The sequence below is a fragment of the Panthera leo genome, chromosome A1 (genome assembly GCF_018350215.1).
Source record: "Panthera leo isolate Ple1 chromosome A1, P.leo_Ple1_pat1.1, whole genome shotgun sequence".
Taxonomy (NCBI): Eukaryota; Metazoa; Chordata; class Mammalia; order Carnivora; family Felidae; genus Panthera; species Panthera leo.
In genome coordinates this window covers 51,584,241-51,612,048 of record NC_056679.1, presented here as the reverse complement: position 1 = coordinate 51,612,048, position 27,808 = coordinate 51,584,241, and the positions used below count along the sequence as shown (strand labels likewise).

The window sequence follows — 27,808 nt, the reverse complement described above, 5'->3', positions numbered from 1 at the left end:
ATTTCTGGGCAAGAGGCTACTTGAATGTTGATGGCCTGAGACCCAAAACCTCCCATTTCTTATCAGGAGCATTCTAGAGGAATAATTTTCACAAGTGTAAGTATTCTGCCTACCTGCTTCAGATCTAAATGCTGTGTGCGAGATACACAGCGACAATGACTGCTTTCACAATTATCGTGAAACACAGAAATGGTATTTATACTGCTTATGCTGCACATTCATGCGTGACCTGGTATTGCTGAAATAGTCTTTATTTCGGAACATTCCAAAAGAGCAATGTACACAGTAACAAATATTAAGTCATATACCATAAGAAAGCATTCATTAGTGCAAATGGGTTTTGTAAAAGGTCTATCAAAAAGATTTATTTGCTTTAAAATGCATTCATTTCCAGAAGCATTGTTAATAAAACATTACAGTTTCTCATCCTCTGTAATAAAGTATTGAAAATCAATTGTGGTACAGTAGCAAACATTGCAGGTATTGAGTGCAATGAGCCTGTGATGCCTTTATAAATCTGAAACCCACGTAGGACAATAAATTAACAATGAAAAAGACAAGACCATCTAACTGCTGTCTGGCTATCTCCTTGCAATGCTTCAGCTTATGTTGTGCTCATTCAACATAAAATTAGGTCTTTCAAATTGTATGGTGGATTTTTGCTGATATATCCCTAGAGCTAAAAAAATAGTACCTTACCACAAAAATATTTTTATGGCACAAAATTTAAGTTGTTCCATAGTGGTTCACATAGGTGTAAAAAGAAATAGGCACAAAAAATAAAATTCCTGTAAACTATAAAAAAGTAAATTTCAAAGCATAAATTATAGAACCTAGTTGTAAATATGCAATGTATTAAAATACAGAACATGTAATGGGAAGATGTTTAGAACACGTAAGTAAATAGAACAAGTTACTTTAAAAAACTCATGGCAAAGAAAGCATTATTGATACATCTCAATTCTCTCAAAAAGTATTCAGGTACATAGCAGTTCTACAAAAACTTCCTAGATCTAAGTGTCACAATACTGCAACCGTGGATTTGAGAACGTTGCAGTATTATCTCAGGCAAATATTAAGTGCAATAATTAGTCTCTGGTGCTTGGTCCATTGGAAAACAATGCAGTAAATATGTTAAAATGCAAAAGGGAAAGAATATCCCGACGTTCACGGTTACCTAGCCAGCTAGGTAACTCAACCCTCATTTCCACGTCTTTCCCATTCTTCAAGGGTGCGCGAGACAGCGTCAGTAGCAACCGTCTCTCCAGTTTCCATCCCTCAGCGTGCTGAGTGAAGACAGAGGCTTTGGAGGCTGAAGGAAACTGAAGGGACGAGACAAGGAAACAGACCGTTAATGCTGCCAGGAGTCCCAGCGCTGGCTCTCATCCGTTCTCCACCCCACCAGGGACAACTCACTAGCACCTTCCCAAGAGTGCCCTGGGTTTCACGCACCCGACCTTCGCACCGTGCTCCCCGGCTGGAAACCCCGTTCGCGGCACACTGCCATGTGTGCTGTGGGTGCAGGAGTTGCAACAGAAGTGAAAAACGACCAATGTCCACTGAGGATAAAGAATAGCTTAAAATCAGAGAGAAAAAGATAAACTCTGTCTAAAAATAAAGTTGCTTCCTTGAATGCAGATAGCAAATTTACCAAGAAGAAATTTTCCACCTTCCAGATCAGGATCTGCCTATCACACTGGCAAAGAATCTAAAATGAATCCTACCCAGTTTCTGCCTAACTCTGGGGAAACCTCTCCTATAGTCTGGCAGTGACAACCTTCACAGAGGCTTAGTTTGGAGGTGGCACAATAGCCTGTATACATCAAATGTGACAGTAAACACAGATCTGCACTTACCGGGGCAGAATAAGCCAGAATTTATGAAGTTTGCAACGAAACGCTTCCTAGCCGGGTAGTAGGATTCTGGCATTCACTTTTGTTTACTTTCACGTGTTTTTTGACAGGGGCTCAGATCAAAAAGTCAGAAACTAACACTTCTAATTGAAAAATAAAGACTATTTACACATCCTGACAACAAAGAAGGAAAAACTGCTTACTGGCGCATCCCTTTTCATCCTGTCACTATGGTCCGTCCCTCTCCTCAACAGCCTAGCTTCTTGGGGAAGCTGTCTGTGGTTACTGCCTCCATAGTCTCATCTTCCAAATTATCCTCAACCCACCTCCATGGAATCCTGTTGACCCATGGAATCCTGCTGATGACTCCAAGATCTCCAGTTCAGGGAGCTTGTCTAATATGTGCCTTGCAACTAATCTGGAATTTTAAAGAATAAAAAAATCCTACCTGGACCATACTAAACTTACCAACATAAGCTAACCCCAGCTTAGTATCACTAAGGTGCTTTTGAAAGCATGAGTGTGGGCAAGGGTGTGCATGTGCCCGAGATTTGCTTATTTTGATAAATTATTGCTTCAGAAGTATTTGCAGTTCTATCCTGTGCTAGACATAGTTCTTGGCATTGGGGATTTAGAGTAGTGAACACTCCTCCCCCCCACCACGCAATTTATGTTCTAGAGGGGACAGACCACAAACTAATGAAGAGGTAGAATCTACAGTCCCTCAGCTGCGGATACAGGCTCTGGGGGGAAAATGGAGAAGGAGGGTAAGAAAGAGGAGTTACAACGGTCAGTGGAGTTGCACTTGTGGACAGCGTTCATGTGGGTGAAGTCCTATGGTCGGGCGGTGGGCGGGGGGGGGACAGCTGTACAAACAAGCTGAAGAAAGGAAAATACACAAAAGCTCTGGAGATGGAGCTTACCTGGTAAATTAAAGCAAAAGCCAATAATGCGTCAGGAGTGGAGTGATGAGGGAGGAAGGGAAGACCTGACCACGCAAGGGACCACCCCTCCCAACCCCATCACTTTCCAGAGGAAGGAGGCCACACATCAGGCCATAAAGGGCAGCACGCCAGAGACAGGAAGAGTGAGGATGGTTCCCCAGCAGTCTCCAATTTCAAACTGCGAAAGAGGTGATGGAAACAAATGAACAAAGGTTCCTACCTTCTAACGGGCTGTGCAATTTTGCTTCGAGGCAGGTTACTCCCATTTATTGCCAGTGAAGGTCTCGGAAGAGCACTGCGGCCCATTATCCCAGAAGCCGCAGCTTTGTTTGGCGCGGGGATCCCCGTGCTGGAATATAACTGCAGGCCGTTGGATACAGGCATGCTGCTGCTGCCTTGAACGGTGGGGCTCACGTAGGCTGTGGCTTTCAGAGGCTGTCGGACGGACACTGGGAAATGGCCCACGCTGTGGATTCTGTGCTGAAGCTGTCCCGGGGATGGAACTAGAAGAGGAGACGACAGAGATGTGAGGGAAAACCTGTACTGCTGTCCAACTGAGGAAATGCGCCTTACATCCACAACAAATAGGGTCGGAAAGGGAATATAAGGAGAGAAATAAATGAAATACAGGTTCCAGACAGCATTTAGCACTAGAAAATTCTCGCTCTTGACAACAGTCTCCTATCCTGTCAATCAGCAACATTTCTGGGCACCTAACTATATTCAAAAGCCAGATCTAACACCGACTTCCTTTCCTTTAACAAATGGAATCATCCCTGAGTTCTCACGGGACAGTTTCTTTGCTTGGAAGATATGAGGATTTTCTTGATGGGTGCTCTGGGGATGGTTTCACGAAAACAAAACAAGGGGACAATTAATAACTGTGACATAAAGACAGGTGTACCTATTGGCCTCAGTAGGTCCAAACAGCTTATTACAGATTGAATATTATCATAATGACATTTACCTATCTTATCTCCTAGAGTTGGTGGGAAGAGTAAATGAGTTAATCCACATACACCCTTACACTGGCACCCGACACTTAGTAACCACTCACCAAGTGATATTATCTTGATAACAGCAAAATCTGTAAAATGAAGGGAACTCTCTGGGTAAGAACTCTTAAAAATTTCATCAATATACTTACACGCCCAACGGTGCGTACCATTTCACGTGAAACAATGAACTGTTTGGCAGAAGTTTAGAGTCCTTTTTCAAGGGGAAAAAACTGAATCACAGATTTAATGAAAACTTACACATACAACTCTGCCTGTTTTTACAAACTATTCTAGCCTTTGCTGCCTAATATTTGCAATTCAGTTAAACATGGATGCACCATTTTCTAAAACAGTTTAACTGATTTTGAACTTAACCAATATATACAGTATCTTTTCTTATACAGTATCTTTTTGAAATAAAAACAGAAAGGGAGAAAGACAAAAATCCATGGTTTTATTTAATGCCTATTGAATGATTTCCTTAAAAAATCAGTTTCATGTTAAGTGCGTCCGAGGTGAAATCTATACATAGGAATGCTGATGACATATATTCATCACGCTCAATTCAAAGTACCTGCATGGCTCAGTCAATTAAGTGTCCAACTCAATTTCAGATCAAGTCATGATCTCAGTTTGTGAGTTTGAGCCCCACATCAGGCTTTGCACTGATGGTGCAAAGCCTGCTTGGGATTCTCGCTCTGCCTGTTCTCGTGTGTGCTTTCTCTCTCTCTCTCTCAATAAATAAACTCAAATTTTAAAAAAAAAGGTTCTATGCAAGATTCTGCTATAGTTTTGATCCAACCAAGTTTTTGTGACACAGTAAAATTTCTGTTGGTTGACAATCTCTAAGTTCCTTTCCCACCAATTCTACCATTCCTTACTTAGGTAAGCTTTTGACCATGAATATGTCAATATATTGGCTCATCAGGTATAATGAATGTACCATACTAATGCGAGATGTTAGCAGAAAACCAGGAAAGGAGGGGATGTGCAGGGATGTATGGGAGTTCTGTACTTCTAATTTTGGTGTAAGCCTAAAACAGCTCGGGAAAAAAAAAAGCCTAAATTTAAAAATTCAGTATGTGAATTTGCCTCAATTTCTTTTGAAAAACATACATAAAGTGCATAAATCTTAAGTCTAGTACTCAATTTTCAAAGTGAACACACTTGTGTCACCACCAGTGACTCCAGGCCATGGAAGTGATCTGCACCCCAGAAGGCTCACATGCCTCTTCCCACAACAGTAACAGTTATTCTCACTTTATCACCACAGATGGGTTATTCCTACCCTGAACTTCAAATAAATGGAATTATACAGTATGTCCTCTGGCTTCTTTCACTCAACATGATGTTTTTGACATTCAGCCATGTTTGCACCGCTATGCAGTACTCAATTGTATGAATGTCACAATCTGTCTGCCTGGTGACGAAAGGCTGGGTTATTCCAGTTTGGGATTTGTGAACCTTCTAGAATATGTGTGTCAGTGTTCATATGCGCTCATTATATAAGATATATTCTGAATTCTACCATCATCACGATAAATGAAGTTAAACAAAGTCACTGAATACAACATCAAACGCAAAAATCAACTATTTCTAAACACCAGCAAAGTAGAAACTAAAGTTTGAAAAAAACACTTAAGAATAAATTTCACTATGATGCATTAAAACTTCCTTTCAGAAAGCCATGAACACAGCCTGAGAGACGTGAGGAAGATCTAAATGAAGAGATGTTCCATACAAATGAAATAGAAGAATATTATGAAGATACCAATTCTCCTAAAATTTATCTACAGACTCAATGACATCCCAATTAATATCATTTGAAATGAAATTACACAAGTTACCCAGGAAAATCATCCTATGAACTCTCCTAATACACAAACAAAACAGACAACCCCTTCAGTATTTTAAAAGAAGAAAAAATGATGAGAGTTAAACAGACATAATCCTAATTTTACAAATAAGAACCAGAATGGACATATAACTTATCCAAGAGCATATGATTAAGACCCAAACTCAGATTGTTTTACTGCAAATCCTGTGTTCTTCCTTCTGTATCATGCTGCCTTTCCAACATTATCTTACCTCTGTGTTTTCCAAAGTAAAATGGTCCAGAACTAGGAATCGTCAGGGTATAAACTTAGAACGTATAAAGAATAATCACTTAGAATGCTTACAAATGAAAGTAAATGATGGGGTGCCTGGGTGGCTCAGTCGGTTAAGCGTCCAACTTCGGCTCAGGTCATGATCTCACGGCTCGTGAGTTCGAGCCCCGTGTCGGGTTCTGTGCTGACAGCTCAGAGCCTGGAGCCTGTTTCAGATTCTGTGTCTCCCTCTCTCTCTCTGACCCTCCCCCGTTCATGCTCTGTCTCTCTCTGTCTCAAAAGTAAATAAACGTAAAAAAAAAAAATTAAAAAAAAAAAAAAAAAAAAGAAAGTAAATGAGAACAGAATCCTAAGATTTGAAAGAAGCATATGACCGACATATTGCACATCAGTGCTCTAAAGGATTTTTCTTCTCTCATTATTATGTTTGACTTTCAAACAGTGATTTTTCTACCTTATTTTTTTTACATTGATGAGTTGGAATTCTCCTGTAAAGAATTTTCCCTTCTCAATTTATGTATTTAGTCCATTACATATGGACCTGTGGTTATTCTGTTGGTTATAATCCTTCACAATTATTTTTTTCTGTGGCTTCAACTGTCACTGACTTGGTCGCTGGGAACTTCTTCGAGTTGTTTTCTATGTTCTACATTCCCATAATTTTTTGAGCACTTCGACCATAACTAGCCATTCTTTGTTGTGTGCATTCCATTTTGGGCTACATATGTTCTTCCGGCACTCGAATCACACTATTAAGCCACACAGAGTCAGAGTTAACAAAAATTCCTAATCATTACTACATTTGCTACTATAAAAACTATAATATAGTGACTGAGTGGCTTAGTCAGTTGAGCATCAACTTCACCTCAGGCCATGATCTCATGGTTCAGGAGTTTGAGCCCTACCATCGGGCTCGGTACGGTCTGTCAACACAGAGCCCGCTTCAGATCCTCTGTCCCCGCTTTCTCTGCCCCTGCCCCACTCACGCGCTCTCTCAAAAATAAACATTAAAAAAAACAACAACCCTGTATTTTCCTAGTCTACACTAATATGATCAACTCTTGTACTCAAGTATAGAACTGTGTACTAATCTCAGTTAAATTTCATCATGATCTCATCTGGCCTATTGTCCTAGCTGCCTGACATGAAATTAGTAGCTCTGTTTCCCACCATTAACAAATTTCACAGGTCGTCTTCCGTGTCTTTACACAAGTCATTAATTCCAATATTAACAGATTAAGCCCTAATCTGATACAGCCCTATGGCATTCGTCTACTCATTCATTCAAACGTTTACTGCGAACTCATTATATACCAGGCAGCGTGCCAGGTGCTAGGCACAGAAAATCAGCTAAGCTGATAATCTAGTATGGAAGATAAAGACCATAAAATATGACACACTGAAAAAGGTAAGCACCAAAAATCTAATCCGTCCTAGATATGTTTTGGGGGTTTATGGGGAAGTCTGTTAGGTTCATCAACAGAGCCTTTTCAAAGGGTATGTGTCTGGGCTGTAGGACAAAGGTAAACAGCAACAAGCTGCATAAAGAAGGGAAAGATCAGCGTAAACTCTGGGGTGATCAGAACAAGCTTCTGCCTCTATTCCTTCACCTGCACGGCCTTGTGCAAACTGTTACTTTATCTGTTTTCTCAAAATGCAAAATGGGAACAAGGACAGAAACGACCTCATAGGGTTGTTAGCAGAACCAAGTAAGACAATAGCTGTAAACCAGTTAGCACAGTTCTTTGTGCACGGTAAATGTTGTCAATTTGTCTTTAGCAACTAAGACAATAAGAAATGAAAAACCGTCTCATGTGGGGCAAATGCCACGTGAACCCCCAAAATGGATCTGAGGTAGAAGGGCTTCAGACCACCCTGGTTGATGACTTGGCCAGCACACTCTGAACATGTGTCAGGCCTCCTACATTTGGGTACCAACACTGGGACTGTGACCATTGAGTCTGCCTCCCAGGGATCAGTGTCGGACTTAACCCCAACTACTCACGTAAACAGCACGAGCGGGAATGGGAGGGGGGCCCTGGAACCACCACATCCCCACACAAAATAAAAACATATGAACACAAGATTTCACACTCATTGCATGGCTCACTGCTGGGTAAAACATCCAGAGAATGAATGACAGACTGTGTGGTAAGCTGAAAGGGAGCAGGTAAGTACTACTTTGCACACTAAAATATAACTTCATTTTGAGAGAAACAAAGCTAAGATAACACTAAGGTGAAAAACAACACAAAGGTAAGAGCAAGACTGAACAAATATGCTTTCTTCAGAAAAAAGGGATCAAGCAGAGATAGCTAGAAAGCAGCAGATCTTCAAGGAAAGAGGTTATTTTTGTTCATACGACAAGCAAACAAATTAATTATCGTGTAGTGCCTCTACTGCTATCCTTGGGTTTAGAGGATTAAACGTAATTTACTAATTATTAATTGATAACATATGCACTGATGAAAATACCACTCAATTGTAATGGTGAAGTTAAAAAAAAAAGTCACAAGGAGAAAAGTTTCCTGCCATGTTCGCAAAAGAAAAAAAAAAAAATAGTAAGATAGTTTTCTAACTGCATTACAACTAAAAATTACTAACGAATTACAAATTGTCACACTTACTGCAAGATTGTATTCTTGAAATCCCGTTCCCAGCTCCATGCAAACTTGAGTCAAAACTCTGACTGTTTCTCACGGCGACTGGAGAACTTGCATTGCTACTAACAGCAGTTGTACTTGGCATCCGAGCTAGATTAGGCATACTTCTTCGGAGCTTGTCTAGAAAAGAATTTCAGTCGAAAATCATAAGTTTATGCCAGTTAAAATAGGAGCTTTCAAAAGTAGATATAAATATTATACTCAATAACATAAAAATTATGTGTGTTATGAACTATAACAAGCTACCATAGAATTAACCTTCTGTATAGAAAGCACACTCAGTATCTCCAAGAAAGTCTCTACCAAGCAACTGTTTAAAAAAATGTGTTCTGGGGCGCCTGGGTGGCTCTGTCGGTTAAGCGTCTGACTTTGGCTCAGGTCATGATCTCGCGGTCCGTGAGTTCGAGCCCTGCGTCGGGCTCTGGGCTGATGGCTCAGAGCCTGGAGCCTGTTTCAGATTCTGTGTCTCCCTCTCTCTGACCCTCCCCCGTTCATGCTCTGTCTCTCTCTGTCTCAAAAAAAATAAAAAAAATAAAAAATAAAAAAATGTGTTCTATAAAAGTAAGTAGGAATTAGCTAATCAATTAGCTATTTGTATACAAATGGATAAATTTGTATCAAAGTGAGGTTAGAGAATAATCTTAACAGCCACTTAGTTTTAAAAGACACTAGAAATTATTGCATAGTAATTAAAAAAAAAAAAGAACCAAACTAACACCTACTGTATCTCTTGCTAGCATAGAAAAATGGGAAAAAAATTATTAAAATCCTAACTTGACATGTTCTGAGATACCCACTCATCACACCAACATGACTACATTAACTTCTGGAAAGTTTTAACTATAAGTAAGCCACTAAACCTCTTGAGACCTGAAAAGAGAACGCTTCCATTTCATTGTCCTGGCTGAGCACACATGCTGCCACAAGAGGGCAGCAGAGAGTCGCCCACAGATCCCCGTGCTGCTGAGCTGTGAATTCAGCACAGGACCACAAGACACACCGTCCCTAAACTGAAGTTCCCCTAACAGGTCGCTCAAGCTCAGAAAACAAAAGATATATTTGAGTGCTAAGCCAAAACCATTCAAGTACAAAACCGGATTCACTTCTTCCTCCCGTTCACACACACACACACACACACACACACACACACACGGCGCCTTCCACACTTACTCAGGCCCACTGGCTGCACCCTCCCTGCCCAGCAAGTCCTCTAATCCGGAAATTGGGGCCATCTCCTCAGACGCACCTCCCTTCTATACCCCCGGCCCCTGCGTCCTGTCAGTTCTGCCTAATAGTTAATGTATCATCCACTACATCTGGTTCGGACCTCATTATTCATCACTCACATTTTGACAAAATCCTCTTAATTGGTCTCCACGCCCCCTACCCGGTTCCTCGGCCTCCTCTCCCACACAGCCTGCTCTAGTCTCCCAAGAGCACAAGCACATACCCAGTGACCCTCTTAAAACCTTCCAATCACGCTGCCACCTTCATCCAAAAGCCCAAGCCACTGGGCATGGCCTGCATGAGACCCTCCGAGGTTTTGGCCCCGCATCCTTCTCCAGCCTTACCTCCTGCTACTCCCACCCCTCTGCCTAGTCTCCCATGCAGTGGATGAAGGAAGTTGCCCAGTGCTCCACACTCTTGCATCTGTGACGTACTCCAGTCACAGACTGGACTGTCCCTCCACTGGGCCACCCTTCCCCACTCTGTGGAGTGACTGAATGAAAAAGGGCACAGGAATTTACCACATATATACTAAATGCCAGGCACCCCAGAAGATGCCACGGGGCCCACACTGTACCACAGGTCCAGTCCCTGACTCTGAGTTTATAGTCTAAACCAGGTCTTCTCAATCTTGTTTCCATTATCCATCCTAAAGAGAAAATCTAAAATTTAACGTTAAATCTTATTTTTCCCAAATGGAACAAATTATATAGAAAAATAACATTTGAAACATTTGGAACTCTGCGGGACTACAAACCACGGTACTATCTCATGCTGTTCATGCACCCCCTACTCTCCAAGATATTTTTATTTTTATTGGTATATGCCCTAAAACACCAACAGACACATACCAGGGCACTCAAGTTTGTGGTCACTTTCTTTCAAGCTAAATTGGAAAACAAATGATATACTTGAACACTAATCCAAAATGTGTCCAAGGACAAAACCAAACTCATCTTCTCCCCCCTTCTTTGCACTGCTTGTTTCACATTACTTCTACCCAGTCACTGGAGCCCTGCCCAGCAATGTTTGCCTCTTTGCGGTAGTCTAGGGAAAAGACAGAAAAGTAAACAAGTATAATAAGTATACTTACATAATAAGCGTAAGAAAGTAAAATAAGAAAGTGTAAAGAGCGCTATGAGGAGACCAAAAAGAAGATTATGTCGACCTCGCTAACATTTTCTGTATATCTCCTAGCGGAGGTATTTCCACTCCCACAACACATCCTTATTCCCGGTACGTATTTCTAGAGTTAATAATGCTCAAATACTGCCACTGACTGTTAGTTTTCTTAACCAGTTTCCTCAATATCTCCTTGAGGCCTATTTTTCACAACCATAGGTTTCATATTCCTAAATTCTTGTTAAAGTTCCTAACCCCAGGCAGCAGGCATTTAATACATTCAGCACATGTTATTTATGTGTATGTTGCAGACGGTGTGTGGTAAGAGAAATAAGGGAGAAGGGACTGGTCTTACAGTCTACATCCAGATCTTTTGAACATCACACTAACTGGATGAAAAGCGAGCTTCTATTAATGCAAGACTAAATTACTTTGACTATATATATTTAAGCTGCAGGGAGACACAAGGAAAGAATTATATGCTACCATTTAGAATACGAATTGAGTTTCTACATTTCTAAGTTTCCAAACTATTTACTATAAAATTGTTCATAGCGGCATCTGGGTGGCTCAGTTGGTTAAGCGTCTGACTCTTGGTTTCCGCTCAGGTCATGATCTCATGGTTCCTGAGTTCGAGCCCCGCATTGGGCTCTGCGCTGACAGTGCGGAGTCTGCTTGGGATTCTATCTCTCTCGTTCTGCCCCTCTCCAACTCACTTGCTCTGTGTCTCTCAAAAATAAATAAATCTTAAAAAGTTGAAAAAGTTTTCATATATACAGAAGTGTTGAAAAGCAGTGTCGTATCTGCATGTTTTCCACCTAGATATGCTAGTTGTTTTCATTTTGCCATAATTAATTCATCTCCACATATATACATAATTGTTTGCTGTGAAGCCACATAAAAGCTGCAGACCTCTGGACACTTGAACACTAATGCCTTCTCCCTCAGTTTTAATATGATGTCATGACTTCCATTAAGCACATGGAATACATTTTCTTCCTGGTATTTTGAGCTTCAATAATAAATTAGTCACTATGACCTTCCCACTGCCACGATTTCTTCTAAATTTTAAACCTAAAGGTACCCGGGCACTTTGAAATCTTAGGTAGGGCGAAAGAATAAGAAAATTCTGTACAATCACAATACTTTCATTCCATGTAAACAAATTAACAATAGGTTTTAATAATCCACATACAAAATTTTCCCATCAAGAATGTCCTTCATAAGCATTTCCCCCTAAAACACGATCAGTCAAGGTTCACACATTAGATGTGGTTGTCGTGTTTCTAATCTCTATTAATCTAGATGTATCTGTTTTTAGAAACCAATCTTTATTCCTGTAAGCAGCAAGTCAGTCTCACAAAGCTTTAAATCTGAAATACGCTCTTAAAAATAAAGGTTTCCGAGTGTCAATATGTAGAACACTTCTCCTCTGGGTGAAGCTCCCATCTACAAGCGATGTCAGGGACCATCTGGAAATGAGGTACACTCTTCCTGTCAAACAATGTGGATCACATTAATGACCATATATGCTTTAATGTTCAAGGAATCAAAAATAACATTCTATTTCTATCTTCACAAGAAATCAGCAATTTGCACTCAAGGACTGAGGTACAGCAGGGAAAGCTGGAGGAACAGACAGAGGAAAGAATTCAACGGAGTCTTCTCATGTTATTATTTCTCAAGCAGCAGCAAGAGTTACCACTCTAAGAAACAAAGACTAAAGAGTATTCAGAAATAAAGGGGACATGTGGTTACCCACCAATCAGATTTAGCCTTCCAATCAGTACAGGGTACAAGGGAGGGCCTGGGGCTAACAGTGCTAACCTCATGCCACAGACAAACCCTGCCATACCCTAAAAAGATCCTACAAGAGTTAGTCATTGTTCACATCTGGAAAACTATTCCAAATATGCTTTTAATTTTATAACCCCTATAAATAGTCCCATAACTGTTTTTTAAAATTTTTTTTAATGTTTTATTTATTCTTGAGAGAGAGAAGGACAGAGCATGAGCGAGGGAGGGGCAGAGAGAGAGGGAGACACAGAATCTGAAGCAGGCTACAGGCTCCAGGCTCTGAGCTGTCAGCACACAGCCTGAAGCAGGGCTCGAACTCACAACTGCAAGATCATGACCTCAGCCAAAGTCTCATGACGCTCAACCGACTGAGCCACCCAGGCACCCCGATCCCATAAATTTTAAGAGCCCTCCTTTCTGAACCTAGGCAGCGCTGGAGCTACGAAAGCAATAAACATAAATATGCACTGGTGGCTTCTTGTTAGTCATTTTTATTTAGTTTTTAAAGTTGATTTGAGAGAGACAGAGATAGCATGAATGGGGGAGGAGCAGAGAGGCAGAGAGGGAGAGAGGGAGAGAGGGAGAGAGGGAGAGAGGGAGGAGGGAGGGAGGGAGGGAGAATCCCAAGCTGCCCCTCGCTGCCAACACAGAGCCAGATGTGGGGCTTGAAAGCACTGAGCCAAGAGGTCATGACCTGAGCCGAAGCCAAGAGTTGGACACTTAACCGGCTTAGCCACCCAGGTGCCCCTTTAGTCATTTTAAATGGATCCCTTATTTATTCTCTCCTATCCATATTATTTTAGGAATTTAGAAAAAATATGATGGCCTAGTTTCAAAGTTGCCACTCTTATTTCACAATTTTGTTCAACTGACATTCCATGGTAACAAATGAAGGGTCAGTTATCTGAGTCACATTTTTTTAAAATGAGGGTGGGAGGGGAGACAGTCAGTCGTTATTTACTTTCCCAGCACTTTTCATCCAGGCAGTGCAAGGGTCATTATTTCATTTGTTCCTTAGGTTGGAAGAGTGTGTACCAGATGATTTGATGTGAAATTATACCTAAGTTTTCCGAGAAAGAGGTATTATTTGTCCACATTTTAATAGCCAAAGAAAGCCACGTGTATGGAGACCCGAGAGACCTGTGAAAGACGGAAGTGGTGGGACAAGACTGGACTCCAGAGCCTGCACTCTCAACCCCAAGTTAATCGGCCACAAGTCCAGTCCAGAAAACCGTGGTCGTGTTCGATTTTCCTTTGCGCATGGAGCCCAGGCCTTTTAGGAAAAATGAAACTGCCACAGTTGGACGCTAAGCTGTGGGGTGCCTCTGCTTTCCTTATGGGAGTCATCACAGCGCAGGTCCAGGGAAACTGATCCTTTTCATCGTGGTGCTCAGTGTAAGGTGAAACCCCTCTTCTAAGGGAAGACAACAATCCGCTGCCAACACGGAGCAAGCAGCGGAGCCAGAGTCTGCTGGGCAACTAGGATACGATGTTTTAAGGCACCTGACAACCATCAGAGCAACAACTCGAGGCGTCCTTTTCCTCGATTTCAAAGCGAGGCAGACTTTCATGACGCACATGGAATACACCGCTTTTCTGGCATTATGAGCATTACTAAATTAGTTACTATGACATGCCTTAGCTGCCACTTTTTTTCCTTTTAAATTTGATATCTAGAAATACTAGAAGAGAAATTATGACTGAAATGTTCAATAGTTTCAAAGGATCTCTCAATTAGCACAAATGATACAAGTACAGAAGAAGAGAAGGTAAAAACAAAAAACATGGTAACAGGTGATCATGAATACAATTTGTATTTGGCCCTGCAGTCCTTTTAAATAAGCTGCTTCACCACTCCTGGGTCCAGCTTTGAGAAATGGTGCTATGTAATAATTAAGAGCTGTAATTATAAATACGGTTTATTTCTCCATATTATACAGGATTTGCATGTGAAATCTGACCGGTCATCGGTACAAAATCATAGCAGGCTTAGAATATTACATGATTGTTCTCCATAGTCTGTTGGAGGTCAAGGACCGTACCTCCTGGATTGGGGAAGTAAGACTAACAGTGAATATGGAGAAAGGAAAAAACACACAAGAGAATGACACATACTCTGACCCACCACGTTGACAGTGACGCTGGGGCAGATCAACTTCCTGTTACCACGCCAAGTATCAGCCTCCGTATCCCTCCTGGTACACAGATCTTACTTCTAGATGTCAGAGGGAAAGACACATCCAAACTTGTCCTAAATCGGGATGTGCACAAGCATCACCATCCATGCTTCCCATCCATTACCGCATGACAGGAGAAGCAGTGCGGGACTGAGGTGGCGGGAGAGGAAAGGAGACACCGCTCAGTGCGATGGGCTCCATGGAGCTCCACTGTGAACTCAGCCAGCACCACCTGCCCGTCCTACCTCTGAACTAGCAACCACATAAAGATGCCCCATATGCATGACTCATCCTGTGCCGGCCACATCGTGGTGGTTTTCTTGAAGCTGTAAGTCTGTCAGTATGGGACACGTGATCAGAAACTGGTCAATTTTAGATTTCAACTCAGACCATACTGGTAAGTTCTTGAAGATATACTTAATAAATCTGGGAAACATTTAGCAATTATTTATACTGACATTAAAACCATTTCTTGGCCCTATATGAAAGATCAAAGCACACTAAATACCAAAGGACACATATAACCTACCTCCATTGGTCCTATTTGGTTGCTGATCTGGAGTTTGGGCTTGAGGTGAATAATACTGTTGTTGCTGGTAATTATTTGAAGGAAAATACTGGGAACTGGGGCTCCTCCTACAATCCCGAATGCTGGAGAAAGTCTGTGAATGGGGAATTCCTCTTTGGAAAGGCGAACACCTTGGAAGACGAGGCTGAGGTGGTGGCAAATGGTCAAATTCTTCCTCGTCCTCCAGACTGAATCGATCATATTCTTGATCACTACATGTCCCTTTTTTTCCTGAATTCAGTGACACACTGGAACTATGTCTGGACACAGATGCTGAAGTGGACGCATAATCTTGCCTGAGACCTATGACAGAACAAGAAATAGTATCACCTCACGAGACACCTCAATCCAGCAAAAATTAAGTTGCAGTTAAGCATCAGAAGAAAATTTCTGTCAAATAATTCAAATGAAGGCCATTATCTTGTTCATAGTTTGTTACGTCCCAAGAAAACAGATACATTTACCTACCAAATAGATGTCTAAGATTAGACTATCCTGTTGTACAAAAAAATTGCCCCAATTCCAATGAAGAAGAAATACACTGCTGCAGTTCATCAATCAGTGTCTGTCAATTTCCCCAAATGATCCCTTAAGAAATCTGGAGAGATACTCAGGAAAAGCTATTCATCATCATTACAAATAGTATGTTATAAGTTAGACAATTCAAATAATCCAATCTCTGTCCAGGGGGTATTCCTCCTGCTCCCCACCCCAGCTTTCAAAGTCAAAGCAAAGTTCAAAACCTGGGGTACCAATATTTTCTAACAAGGTCACCTCTCTGTTCTATTTGTTACTAATATTATCTTTTTCAAAGCACACAGACACTTCAACTCTTCAATAGTTTTGGGTTATCCTAAATGAAACCAACTAAAAATAGTCAACCTGGAAGTTTCTAGTTATTCCTTTCATCTCACGGTCAATACCACAATTTTTTTAAAGTAGTCCCTCCCTGACTAACTTCTGAAATTCACATTAATTGTCTAGTCATATATTTTCAGAAAGCGTTACTGTTATTTTATTACTCCTAAATAACAACATAAAACAATCACTTTCTCCCTCTGAATGGATCTTATCAAACTCTCCATAAGCATTACCATGTTTCTCATAGTAGCCTTGACTAATTTTGAAAACAGGAAGTTGTTGTGCTTGAATGAAATGATACTTGGCTGTTTCTACTTATGTTGACCTGAAAAGATAAAACTCCAAACCAAGCCTAGCCCAGTTCTGTAATCTACATCTTATTGTGCCTTTAATACCTTGCGGTAGTTCACTCCTAGATTTGTTAACTTTCCTGCAGAGCCACTGATACATTGTCCCATCGCTAATGATCTCTTCTGTTTATATTTACCCTGAGAAGCTTGTCAATGGATTTTAGTTGAGTTTATATTAAGATAACTATAGACTCACACGCAGTTCTAAGAAAGAACACCGAGAGATCCCTTGTGCACTTTGCCCAGTGTCCCCCAATGGTAGCATTTTGCAAAATTATAAAACAATATGACAACCAGGATATTGTGATACAAACCCAACTTATTTAGATATTTTCAGTTTTACTCATATATATGGAAGTATTAAGTTCCGTACAATGTTATCACCTGTATGATCAAATATTCACCACCAGTGTCAAAATACTAAACAGTTCCAAAAATCCACAAAACACGAAAATCCCTTGTGTTGCCCTTTTATAACCACGTCCCCCTCCTTCCTGAGATCCCACACCCTGTCTCTAACCCTCATCAATTGTAAAATTTTCTCACTCCAAAATGTTATATAAATGGAATTACACAGAATGAAATCTCTTGAGATCTTTTTTCACTCAGCAATCCCAGAATTCCTGGGAGATTCATCCAAGATGCTGCCTGCTTCAACAGTCCACTCCCTCTTACTGCTGAGTAGTACCCCCTGGTATGGGAACACCGAAGCCTGATTAACCATTCACCTCTTGAAGGACATCTGAGTTCATTCCAGTTTGGGGCTGTTACAAATAAAGCTGCTACAAACATTCATGTATAAGTTTTTATGTGAACAAAAATTTCCACTGTTCTAGGACAGGTGCCCAAGACTGCAACTTGCTGGGGTCTATGGGAATTGCATGTTTGTTTGTTTTTTAAGAAGCCAACAAACGGTTTCCATAGTAACTGTACCAGTGATGTCTTTATATTCATGTATTTTGACCAGAGTATGTCCTAACAACTTATGATGCCCATGAAAGCCTGAGGGGCATTAACTGGCCCATCTACAAGGTATGGTAGGCATGAGAAAAAGAATCTAATGTTTACCCATTACCTTGGGAGAAATGCCTAAGCCTCCCTATCCCCTCACGTTTCAAGTAGAAGACTCTAATTTAAGAAGTTTCCTACTTTAAAGAGAACATACTTTCTTCTTGGAGACGAGCCATGATCTGGACATCAGTGAGATCCTGTAACTTATATCCCATGGAGATAGAATCATCTTCCAATTCTGAAGTACTCAGCTCACTGTCTATAGAGGACTGGGGACTGAGAGGGGAGCCCCTGGATGTGTAACCTGAAAAACAAAGGAAACAGGTTTATCATTTGGTCTGAAGAACTGATATTTACATAATGCTTTGCAATTCCTGTATCAAGTCAGCAATTTTCTTCCTATTTTCATAATGCCACTGAAGGGTGACCAACACGTAACCATTCAATGGCGAGACAATATGCACATCCTTCACGTGTTCATGATGCACATATATTTTTTCAGGTTCAATTTTCACAATTAAAAAAAATCACTCTGCACTATACACCAAAAAAACTGTTAAGAGGGCAGATTGAATTATGGTTTTACCACATCAAAATGTATATATATCACTAGTGCTGAAATCTGCATCCCATTAGGTAAGTATATATCTGAAGACATTATAGAAGAATACTTAGTTCCATGTTTACTTTTGATTAATAATCAGATATGCTTCTCTCTAGTAGTAACGGATTATAAATTTTAAGATTAAACTATAATCTGGTCCGTTTTTTCAAACAGGTACAAATAGAGCTATGAATGAATAAGAACATTACATGTAAAAGGCTCACATGTATACACAGAAGCATATATAAAATCTCAATAACAGAGGGTACAGTACTCCCAGGAGATGGGAAGTCACCCACAAAAGTAAAAAAGCAATGGCTTGGGTAAAAGAACGAAGGAAGAAAGGCCCCAAAGGGAGAAAAACTGTAGGAATGGAATCACACCAATGCTGAGACAAATAAGGAAATGGCGAGAATTTCATCTCACAAGAAGCTACTGTGGCTATTTTTTTTCCTGTGGAGCCCTGGCTTAATAAAAAGCTACCAGAAAAAATAAAATTTTAAAAATTAAGACATACAAGGTTTACATTCCTGAGTCATAATAAAAAACACTTGAGTTGTGTTTGACATTTAATTTTAAAGGCACACTAGGCATTTGGAAATCTAGCCATATACGTATAGTTTTGCTAACCAGGAAAACTGCCTGTTGCACACACTTGAGAGCACACCAATGGTGCTCAAGCACAAAGGAAGGCTAGCCTTCTCGGTACCCAAAGTAAGTGTGCAGCACACAATCTGTGTCACAAGATCACCCTCAACTTTTCAGTAAGAGAGGACAGGTAAGCTGTTTTTGGTGACTGAATGATAAAGCAAGCAGCTGGTCAAGAAGTTGAAATATTACCTGTTCTTTCAGGTGTTAGTATTGCTTTATTTGAGGTTTTAGAGAAGCTGGGAGTATTAATGCCATTGCTATAAGGGCTGAGTCTTGCAACAGGACTATAAGGAAAAGCCAGGGAGACATTTGAAGAGAAGAGACTCCGCCATCGGCTAGCTGTCACAGAAGCAGAAAATAAACAGCAGCAGTTAGCTATCCGGAAGCAGATGCTTATTTGTCAGAAGGAGAAAGGGGAGAGGTTAAAAAAAAAATGAAAAGGCAAAGCAACTTTTCATAAGGATAACTTAAATGACTTCCACATATCGAAGGTGAAAATATTTAAAAACAGGCAATTTGTGAATTACAGTCCTACTGATACCTTCATTTAAGAACTAGGAATCAGCTTGATTAAAGCCAATATACCTGTGTAATAATGAAAACCTGTTTTGAATTTCTACATTAGAAATGCTTTCTATTTCCTATTTCTACACAAGGATTTAAGTGTTTTGTAATAATATAAATGTTCAGTGTCCAAAAAAGCTCAAGCTTAAAAACTGTGGGGAATGTTACTGTTACCTATACACAGTTCCATATTTTTTCCTAAGGTTCATTTTCAACCCATTTAATATGGAAAATGTTGATCAAAAAATATTTAAGGAAACCTGTTCTTGGCTTACAGGACACAAACTTAAAGGAACTACTGCATTTCTTAACGGCCCTGCATCCAAACCAAGGATTATGGAAAAACAATACAAAATCGCAGGAGAAGGATACAAAATTTAATGACAGCTATTTTTGATGGAAGGTGTAGAGATGAACTGGCAACTTGTTGGATTTTTTTAATAAAAAACATTTTCCAAATTTTTTGTATTGAACATGTATTACTTATGTAACATTTAAAGGTAGGATTATATATACTATTAATTTAGTACTTTAAGGAACAACAAGGAATTTTACCTACAACGGGCAAATGATCTAATTCTTCATACACTGCTTCACCTGACAGAATTAATGTATCTCCCTCGGCCCAAAATGCCAACCCCTGCTATTTCCGAGTTCTTGGGATCATGCAAAAGACCTTAAAACTGTAAAAACTTGAGTAAGTCACACCAAACATCACATAGTCTTCCTTCAAAGCATACGGATTACTTTGCTAAGCAAAATCCATTCTTCTAAAAAGCAATCACTTAGACATGGACTAATAATAATAAGCAGGGCAGGAGGGAACAGATAAGAAATACAGAGGAGGTTAAACTTCACATAAAGCAGTTAGTTGGACTGTATTTGCTGGAAATCTCACCAAACCTGAAGCAGCAAGTATGAAAAGGACTGCCTGACTCGCATCCCCAGATCACTCTTTTTTTTTTTTTTAATGTTTTTTTTAATGTTTATTTTTGAGAGAGAGAGAGAGAGAGAGAGAGGGAGACAAAGAATCCGAAGCAGGCTCCAGGCTCTGAGCTGTCAGCACAGAGCCCGACATGGGGCTCCAACTCAGGAACCATGAGATTATGAAGTCTGACGCTCAATGACTGATCTACCAGGCGCCCCACCCCCCCAGACCACTCTTAATGAGCACCACTAATGAGCCAGCGGATGGCTGAGGAGCACTTCAAACTGGGCAGTGCAGTTGAAGGGACAGAAACGATGGGGTGTGGGAGTCAAGAAAATAATCTGCTCCAAAATGGGGATACTTAAGAGCCTTGCAAAATATCACTAAGGTTATTTCAAAGAGCAAAGTGTTTCCTCTTATTTCAGCAAGAGTCGTGGAGGTAAGTACCGCCCCATTCCAACAATTACATGCAAAACAGCTCTTCCTCCTGCAAGTGAAAGAGGAAAGCAGCCGCCTGCACAAGGATCACACTTTTCAGAATTCACCAGTGTCCAGAAGGGGACCCTGCAGCAGAGCGTCACTCCTGACTGACAGCAGTCACCTCACTTACCCAACCTGTAATTAAGGGTGAGCTCTTCTCAAGCTCAGCCAGAGCAGAGACCCACGAGGCTGCCATTCCCCATCCTGTAACTTCTAGACACACAAACCTGATTCCCAAATACACTGCAAAGTAGAGCTTGGTATGCAACACACCCAAGGTAGCCACTCCTGCACCTTTAATCTCTAGGACTCAAAGTTTCTCATTAAAATTCTATATTAAAAAAAAAAAAGATCAATAGCTCTTTGTGACTGCTAACTTGCTTAACAGATGATGTCTGATCACTTGCCAGGCAAATTACAGTAACTGCGTGTTCTCACCCACAGATGCAAGCGACAATGCATCCCAAGTAAACAGCATTCACTACTCTGCACAATAACTACTGTGACCCAGCCTCCCAGCACAATGGTACAGTGATTGTGGCAATGACAGCAAGATCCTGACTAAGAACACAATTAGCATCTATTGCAAAAAAGAATGCTCTACATTGTCCTTTGGCATGGAGGCTTTTAAGAAGAGGGAGGAGAATTATCGTGGGGCAAGCTAACAAAACAACATTAGACTAGTACCCGAGGCTGTGGCGGAGGAGGAGAGGGGAAAGGACAGGAAGCCATCACATCCTACTTATTCTTCACTATGTAGCTGAAGAATTGTAGGAATTGTAACAGGAAGCATTTTTATTTTTTTGCTAATATTTTGTGAGTAAAATTCTACTCCCCAACGTAGGGTTTGAACTCACAACTCCAAGATCAAGAGTCACATGCTCTACCAACTGAGCCAGCCAGGTGCCCCAGAAAGCATTTCTATAGCGAATAAAACAAAACAACCTTCTAAAGGGCAATTTTATCTTTTTCAGTCAATTAATTTAATGGATTTTTCATATGAGGATGTTTTTTGAGAGGCTCAGGGATGATTGAAATGACCCTAAAAAAGGAGTAAGATGGCATTGCTAAAGAAGAAAATGGGAAACAAAGTTCTGAACAACAGTTATGTTTCCTTACACTCTACTGCAAAGTACTACCAGTAAGTAGAGGGCTTCTCAAACTTGGGATGAGGCTTGGGACTATGTATCTGCTTGTTCTATTCCAAGCCCTAGATATAACGGAGCTGGGCCCAAACACCAGGACACGCTGAAGGTTTTCCTTCCTAAATACCTTAATTTGGACAGCCTCCCAGGACACTCCTTCCCACATGCTCTCTGTAGTCCTACTGCAATTTCCTTGACCAGGATGCTCACCACCTCGCACCAGATGAATGTCATCTACTCCTCAAACAACCTGTAGCCGCCATCACCGTCCCTGGCAAGCCCACCCTAAACGTCATGACCAAAGCTGTGTTAGTCAGATACTAGTACTGCGGTGGCTTTTCATGGCACACATGATCTAGAAGGCACTCCGGATCATCTCACAGGACCCTTCCCCACTGCCATGCCCTCCTACCCACCTCTAGTGTTTCTGAACTTCCTTGCTAACACACCTGTACTGCAAAACCTTCTATGTTGCCTCCCTGATCTAACAAGCATCTTCTATGGAAATAAATGTGATTAGGTACTAAGGTATGGACTGAACCCTCATCTTTCTACAAAAATCAAAAGTGGTCAATTATTTTCGGTACATCTTCAAAGTTGCCAGACTGAAAAAGTAAATTACAGATCTGTGAAGCTATTTTTGTTTTGTGTTTGTTTTTGTTTTTAAGAGAAAGGCAGAGCTCACACGAGCAGGGGAGAGGGGCAAAGGGAGAGAGAGAGAACCTTAAGCAGGCTGCACACTCAACACAGAGCCCAAGGCTCTGGGCTTGATCCCACAACCCTGAGATTATGACATGAGCTGAAATCGACATCCAAACATTCAACCAACTGAGCCACCCAGGAGCCTCTGAAGCCATTTTTTGGAAATCATTAAGTATAACAACCCCCCCACCCCAGAAAAAACTTAATTTGATAAATGTTCCAGTGATGACAATAACAAGAAAAATCACAAAGGGCAGATGATGGGATAGGTTTAAGAATCTAAATTTCTTTAATTCTCCAAACTGAGAATTATTAACAAATAAGTTTCCAGCCCCAATGACATTCCTTCTATGCCTTGCCTAGATTCATAACAAATACAGCAAATATTCAAATTTTTGTTAAACATGTAGGTCTCTGCATATAATCAAAATCAAATTTAAGAAAGCAGTAATTCACACGAAAGGAAAAAGAGTAACTGATCTAATGAGAAGCTCAGTGATCATCCCCAAAAGATCAGTAACTCCATGAAGCTAAACGAGTTCAAAAATAAAGCAGTGCTAGGACATCTTCTAGAAACAATTATTTTCACATTTTCTTCTCACCACAGAGATAGCCAGTTCAGTACTGAACACAATGTCTGGCACACAGTATAAAATCAAAGTGCAATGCGGTCAAAATCTTGGTGAGTTTACTAACATTTCCTTATTTCAAACCATTTTACCATTCCTACCTTAACATCTAAATGGTTTTGCCCAATTTCTTAAACTTTATTAACTATAACTTAATATACACAGTATCTTTGAAGACAAAAGTTAGTTTAGACATTTCAGCCCAGCTGGATAAAGGCTCAATGAAGAAATATACCTGTAGGAGCACAACTCATTAATACTTCCTAATAGCCACTAAGTTGTTGAACTTTGTGTGTGTGACTCTTCTGGTTTCCACCTAAATGACTTTATATTACTAATGACTAGGGCCTATGATCAGGTGATTGACACATCAAGATTTAACAGGAGTCCCTGCCTAGGGTGAGCTAGGTCCTGCCATGCTAGGTTGCAATGTTAAAGTGAAGGGTCGTGCCAAGGACACTAGTTGGCAGGAAGTCTTACAAGAAGGTGACAAAGCTTACTCAAATTTTTGAAATGCTACCATCTCTTACAATCAAAGGAACTGTTGGGGCGCCTGGGTGGCTCAGTCGGTTGAGCATCTGGCTTCAGCTCGGGTCATGATCTCACAGCTCGTGAGTTCGAGCCCCGCGTCGGGCTCTGTGCTGACAGCTCAGAACCTGGAGCCTCCTTCGGATCCTATGTCTCCCTCTCTCTCTGCCCCTAACCCACTCGCATTCTGTCTCTCTCTCAAAAATGAATAAACATTAACAAAAATTAAAAAAAAAAAGAAACTATTCATAAAACAGCTAAAAGAGGGTTTAGTAGAATTTCTATAAATGCTACCTCCAATAGTGCAGCATCTGAGTTGGGTGAGGAAGTCCTGGAGGGCAGTGCTCTTACTCTTTCTAGTAGCTTCTAACAGTACAGCCACATTTCTAATCTGGGTACCATGGTCTGAATGTTTGTGTCCCCCAAAATACATGCTTTAGTGCTAACCCCCAAACATGAAGGCATTATAGGTGGGGCCACTGGGAGAAGCTTAAGTCATGAGAATAAAACCCTCATGAACTGGAGCAGTGCCTTATAAAAGAGGCTCCAAAAAGCTCCTGAGCCCCTTCCACAACATGAGAGCACAAGAAATCTGCAACCTGGCAGAGGGCCCCCCATGCCTGTGCATGCTGGCACCTGGTCTCAGACATCCAGTCTCCAGAACTGTGAGCAGTAAAGTGCTGCCCACCTCCTCTGTGGGATTTTGTTTCATAGTAGCGTGAACAGACTAAGATATAGGGGGAAGTTATTCTAGAAAATAAGCCCTGATCTTCCCTACCTTCCATCTTCTTTCCCCTTTCTCATTGACGAATAAGACTGTCAAAGGCAAAACTGCAGCCTGCAGAGGCTGGCTCGGTCTAATTTGCCACGTTCTCTTATCCATCTCTCACACAAAGCAGGTGATCCAGGACCATTGCTTTGAAAGACAGAAGGACCACATGTTAAGAAATCAGTCTAAAGCAGCCCCTGTGAGTGTTTTACTTCTTCAGCTTTTAGTAAGTCTGATGAAAACTCGTTAAAAGCAAATTTTAGATCTGTTGTATTAAAATTCACAGAACTGATTTCTAAATAACTTATAATTTTGTATCTCCTCGCTTGTGGCTCTTCTCAGATACCCAAATTTATATTCTCCATCATTCCCTAACCCAGGATCTTCCCTGAGAAACTGGTCAACTATCATTTAAATCTTCACAGGCAAGACCCTGTGTACCCCGTGAGCCAAAAATAAAGTGGCATGCTCTAGCATTATGCAGACACCCTACATTTATAGAGCACAGCCAGAGTCGTTCCTTCATTCAAAATTTACCAAGAGATAAAAACAAAACAAAACAAAAAACATTAAAGGTCAGTCTTGAGTAGTGACGCAAATATCTTTCAAAGACACACACAGCACATAGTTATTTCCCTGCTCCACAGTCGTTCTCAGAAATCTGGCCCTGATGCTCCCACCCGCTTTTTAAAATTCATTTCTCTATTCATTTGAGCAGGCACCCACCATGGGACTATAAAGTACCAGATGCTGCAGATACGGAGATGAATAAAATATGATTATTGCCCTCTTTCCTTCCCACTCCAATTTCTGAAGACCAGCTAGCGTAGAAGGCAGGCAAGATATGCATATAATGTGATACAGTAAGTGGAAAAAAGGCACTGTGAAGTACACTCACAAAGACCATGATTAACTTTCCAAGGGAGTCCAAAGATTTCATTCACCAGGAGAGATTATATTTAACATGGCCCTTGAAGGTTGAAGAGGTTATCCTACAGGGTCCGAGGCCATTCCCATTCCAGACAGAAATAACTTATGTGAAGCCACGGAAGCAGGAAGAAGCAGTGCACGGTCAAGGAAGGGTACATGTTGTTAGGACTGAAGCACGGGGACGCGGAAGAAGAGCTAGGGCTGGAGGATGGGTGGCGGCAGGTTCCACACTGTCATTAGGAGGACGTGCTTTAATATTCAATTTGTGTTTTGACTGAGGAGGAGAAAGGCCTGGTCAGATATGTATGTTACGAAGACGGCACAAATGGCCATACAGATGGTGGACAATTCGGGCAGGGAGCGAGGACTGGAAGACCAGTTAGGAGGTTTCACAGCAGAGTTGGTGAGTCATCACAAGGGATCAAACTAAAGTCTCAGCAGAACATTTGATGAAAATATTTTAAATAAGCCACATCTGAGCTAAAGAGGAGATGTCTGGTGACCCAATGAATACAGGGAGTGGAGAAAAGGAGGTGGCCAAAGCTAATGCCATAGTTTCTAATACACTGATGCCATCCACTAAGACAGGGAACATAAGATAAGCATGCTTAAATGAAAGGAAAAAAGCAGCTGAATTTGAGATGGTTATAGGACATACCTACATGCTGGTGCCCACTAAGGGGTGGAGAGTTCAGGAAAGCAGCTAGAGAAAAAAAGGGGCACATCAACAAGTAGGTGTTATGAGGCCACAGGCATGAATAAAATCACCCAAGAAGAAGGTACATAAGGAAAAGAGAAGTGACTTCAGGAACATTTACAAGTGGATAAAGGGAGACTCAGTAACAATGACTGGGAAAGGCTGCAGAGTTCAGGGATGAGCAGAGACCAAAAACAGTAAAGATAATGAAGGGTTGCAACATGGACGCAGAAGTTACTATGGGATGATGACTAAGAAACGGCAACTGGCTGGACAACTGGGCCACCGAAGAGAGCAGATTCAACAGAGGAGCTAGAACGGAAACCTGTTTTAATAGGTCAAGCAGATGTAAGATGAGGAAGAAGAAATAACTCTTCCTAGAGAGATCAGGCTATAAAAATAAGAGAAATAGGGTTGTAGGTTTGCAGAGCATGAAACTCAAGGCAGGATAGTTCTTTAGGATAAGGGAGACCTACATACTGATAGAATGAGAACAGAACCAGTGGAGAAAACAAGAGTCTACAGAAAAGGGGAATGCACTGAACTGAGGTCCTGGAGATCAGAAGGAATGTGACAGAGAGGTAAGGTAGAGGGAACAGCCTTAGAAAAGGGAGAGTTATTTCTTCCTATGCAACTAGAAGGCAAAGCTAGTGAGGATACAGAGAATGCGATATTGGCCTCCGTTATCTGTAAATTAGAAGGCAATAAATATGCTCAGAAGGCAGAGTCTGGAGTAAAAGACCAGTGTAGTAGTGATGGTGTGGCCCCCATGGGGAGAAGTCAAAGTAATTGCCTAGGTGACTCTGTAACAATAAGGGAGCCTAAAAAACTATTTGAAGATATTAGCAAATGTTTTATGTTTCTGTAAAGGCATTTATGTCCTAGAGGTTTAGGTTTAGAGAGTTGACCACCTTAGTGACTGCAGGCTATGTGTCATTGGGGAATTTTAGAGATCTTTGGTAAGACCTTGGTAAAGGGAATAAAATGAAGGGCTAGATGGCTGTATTCAATACCAGTGAAACTCAGGGATCATGGCAACAGGCTCACACAGGCGTTGGCCAATGTTTTCTACAAAGGGCCAACTAGTAAATATTTTAGGTTTTGCTGGCCATATAGTCTCCATTGCAACTTCTTAATTCCACCATCATAGCATTATATAGCAGCCACAGGCAACACGTAAATGAATGAATGGGACTATGCACTGATATAACTTTATTTATATATACAGAGAGTTGAATTTCACAAAAATTATAGGTCATGAATTTTTATTTTTTCCAACCATTTAAAAATGTGAGCCGCTTTTTATCTCCTGGGCCATACAAAAACAGGTTGAAGGCCAGACAAGGCCACAATTTGCCAACCCCCAGGGTAACAGACATACCAGTTTAACAATACTCACTCTGGAGAACGCACAGGATTAGAACTGCATCATAAGGGTATGTCACGTGATGTGATATAACAATGATGGCCAACAGTGTACCTCCTTACTGTAATTTTTCATA

The 27,808-nt window shown here is 40.9% G+C and overlaps 1 protein-coding gene across 3 annotated transcripts in view; it reads right to left on the bottom strand.

Moving 5' to 3' along the window:
* Positions 1 to 235: 235 nt before the first annotated feature.
* The window catches only part of SLAIN1 (SLAIN motif family member 1), a 61,686-nt gene continuing 34,113 nt past the window's right edge, over positions 236 to 27,808 (bottom strand). For 2 of the 3 annotated variants that reach the window (XM_042928430.1, XM_042928440.1), the window contains 5 exons: positions 17,834 to 17,983; positions 15,419 to 15,760; positions 8,531 to 8,686; positions 3,018 to 3,300; positions 236 to 1,322 (listed from right to left, as the gene is read on the bottom strand). In XM_042928430.1, the coding sequence (XP_042784364.1) occupies positions 1,247 to 1,322; positions 3,018 to 3,300; positions 8,531 to 8,686; positions 15,419 to 15,760; positions 17,834 to 17,983 (1,007 nt within the window). In that variant the 3' untranslated portion in view covers positions 236 to 1,246. Of the gene's footprint in view, positions 1,323 to 3,017; positions 3,301 to 8,530; positions 8,687 to 15,418; positions 15,761 to 17,833; positions 17,984 to 19,123; positions 19,274 to 27,808 lie in introns of all 3 variants that reach the window. The other variant, XM_042928420.1, reaches the window with a different exon arrangement.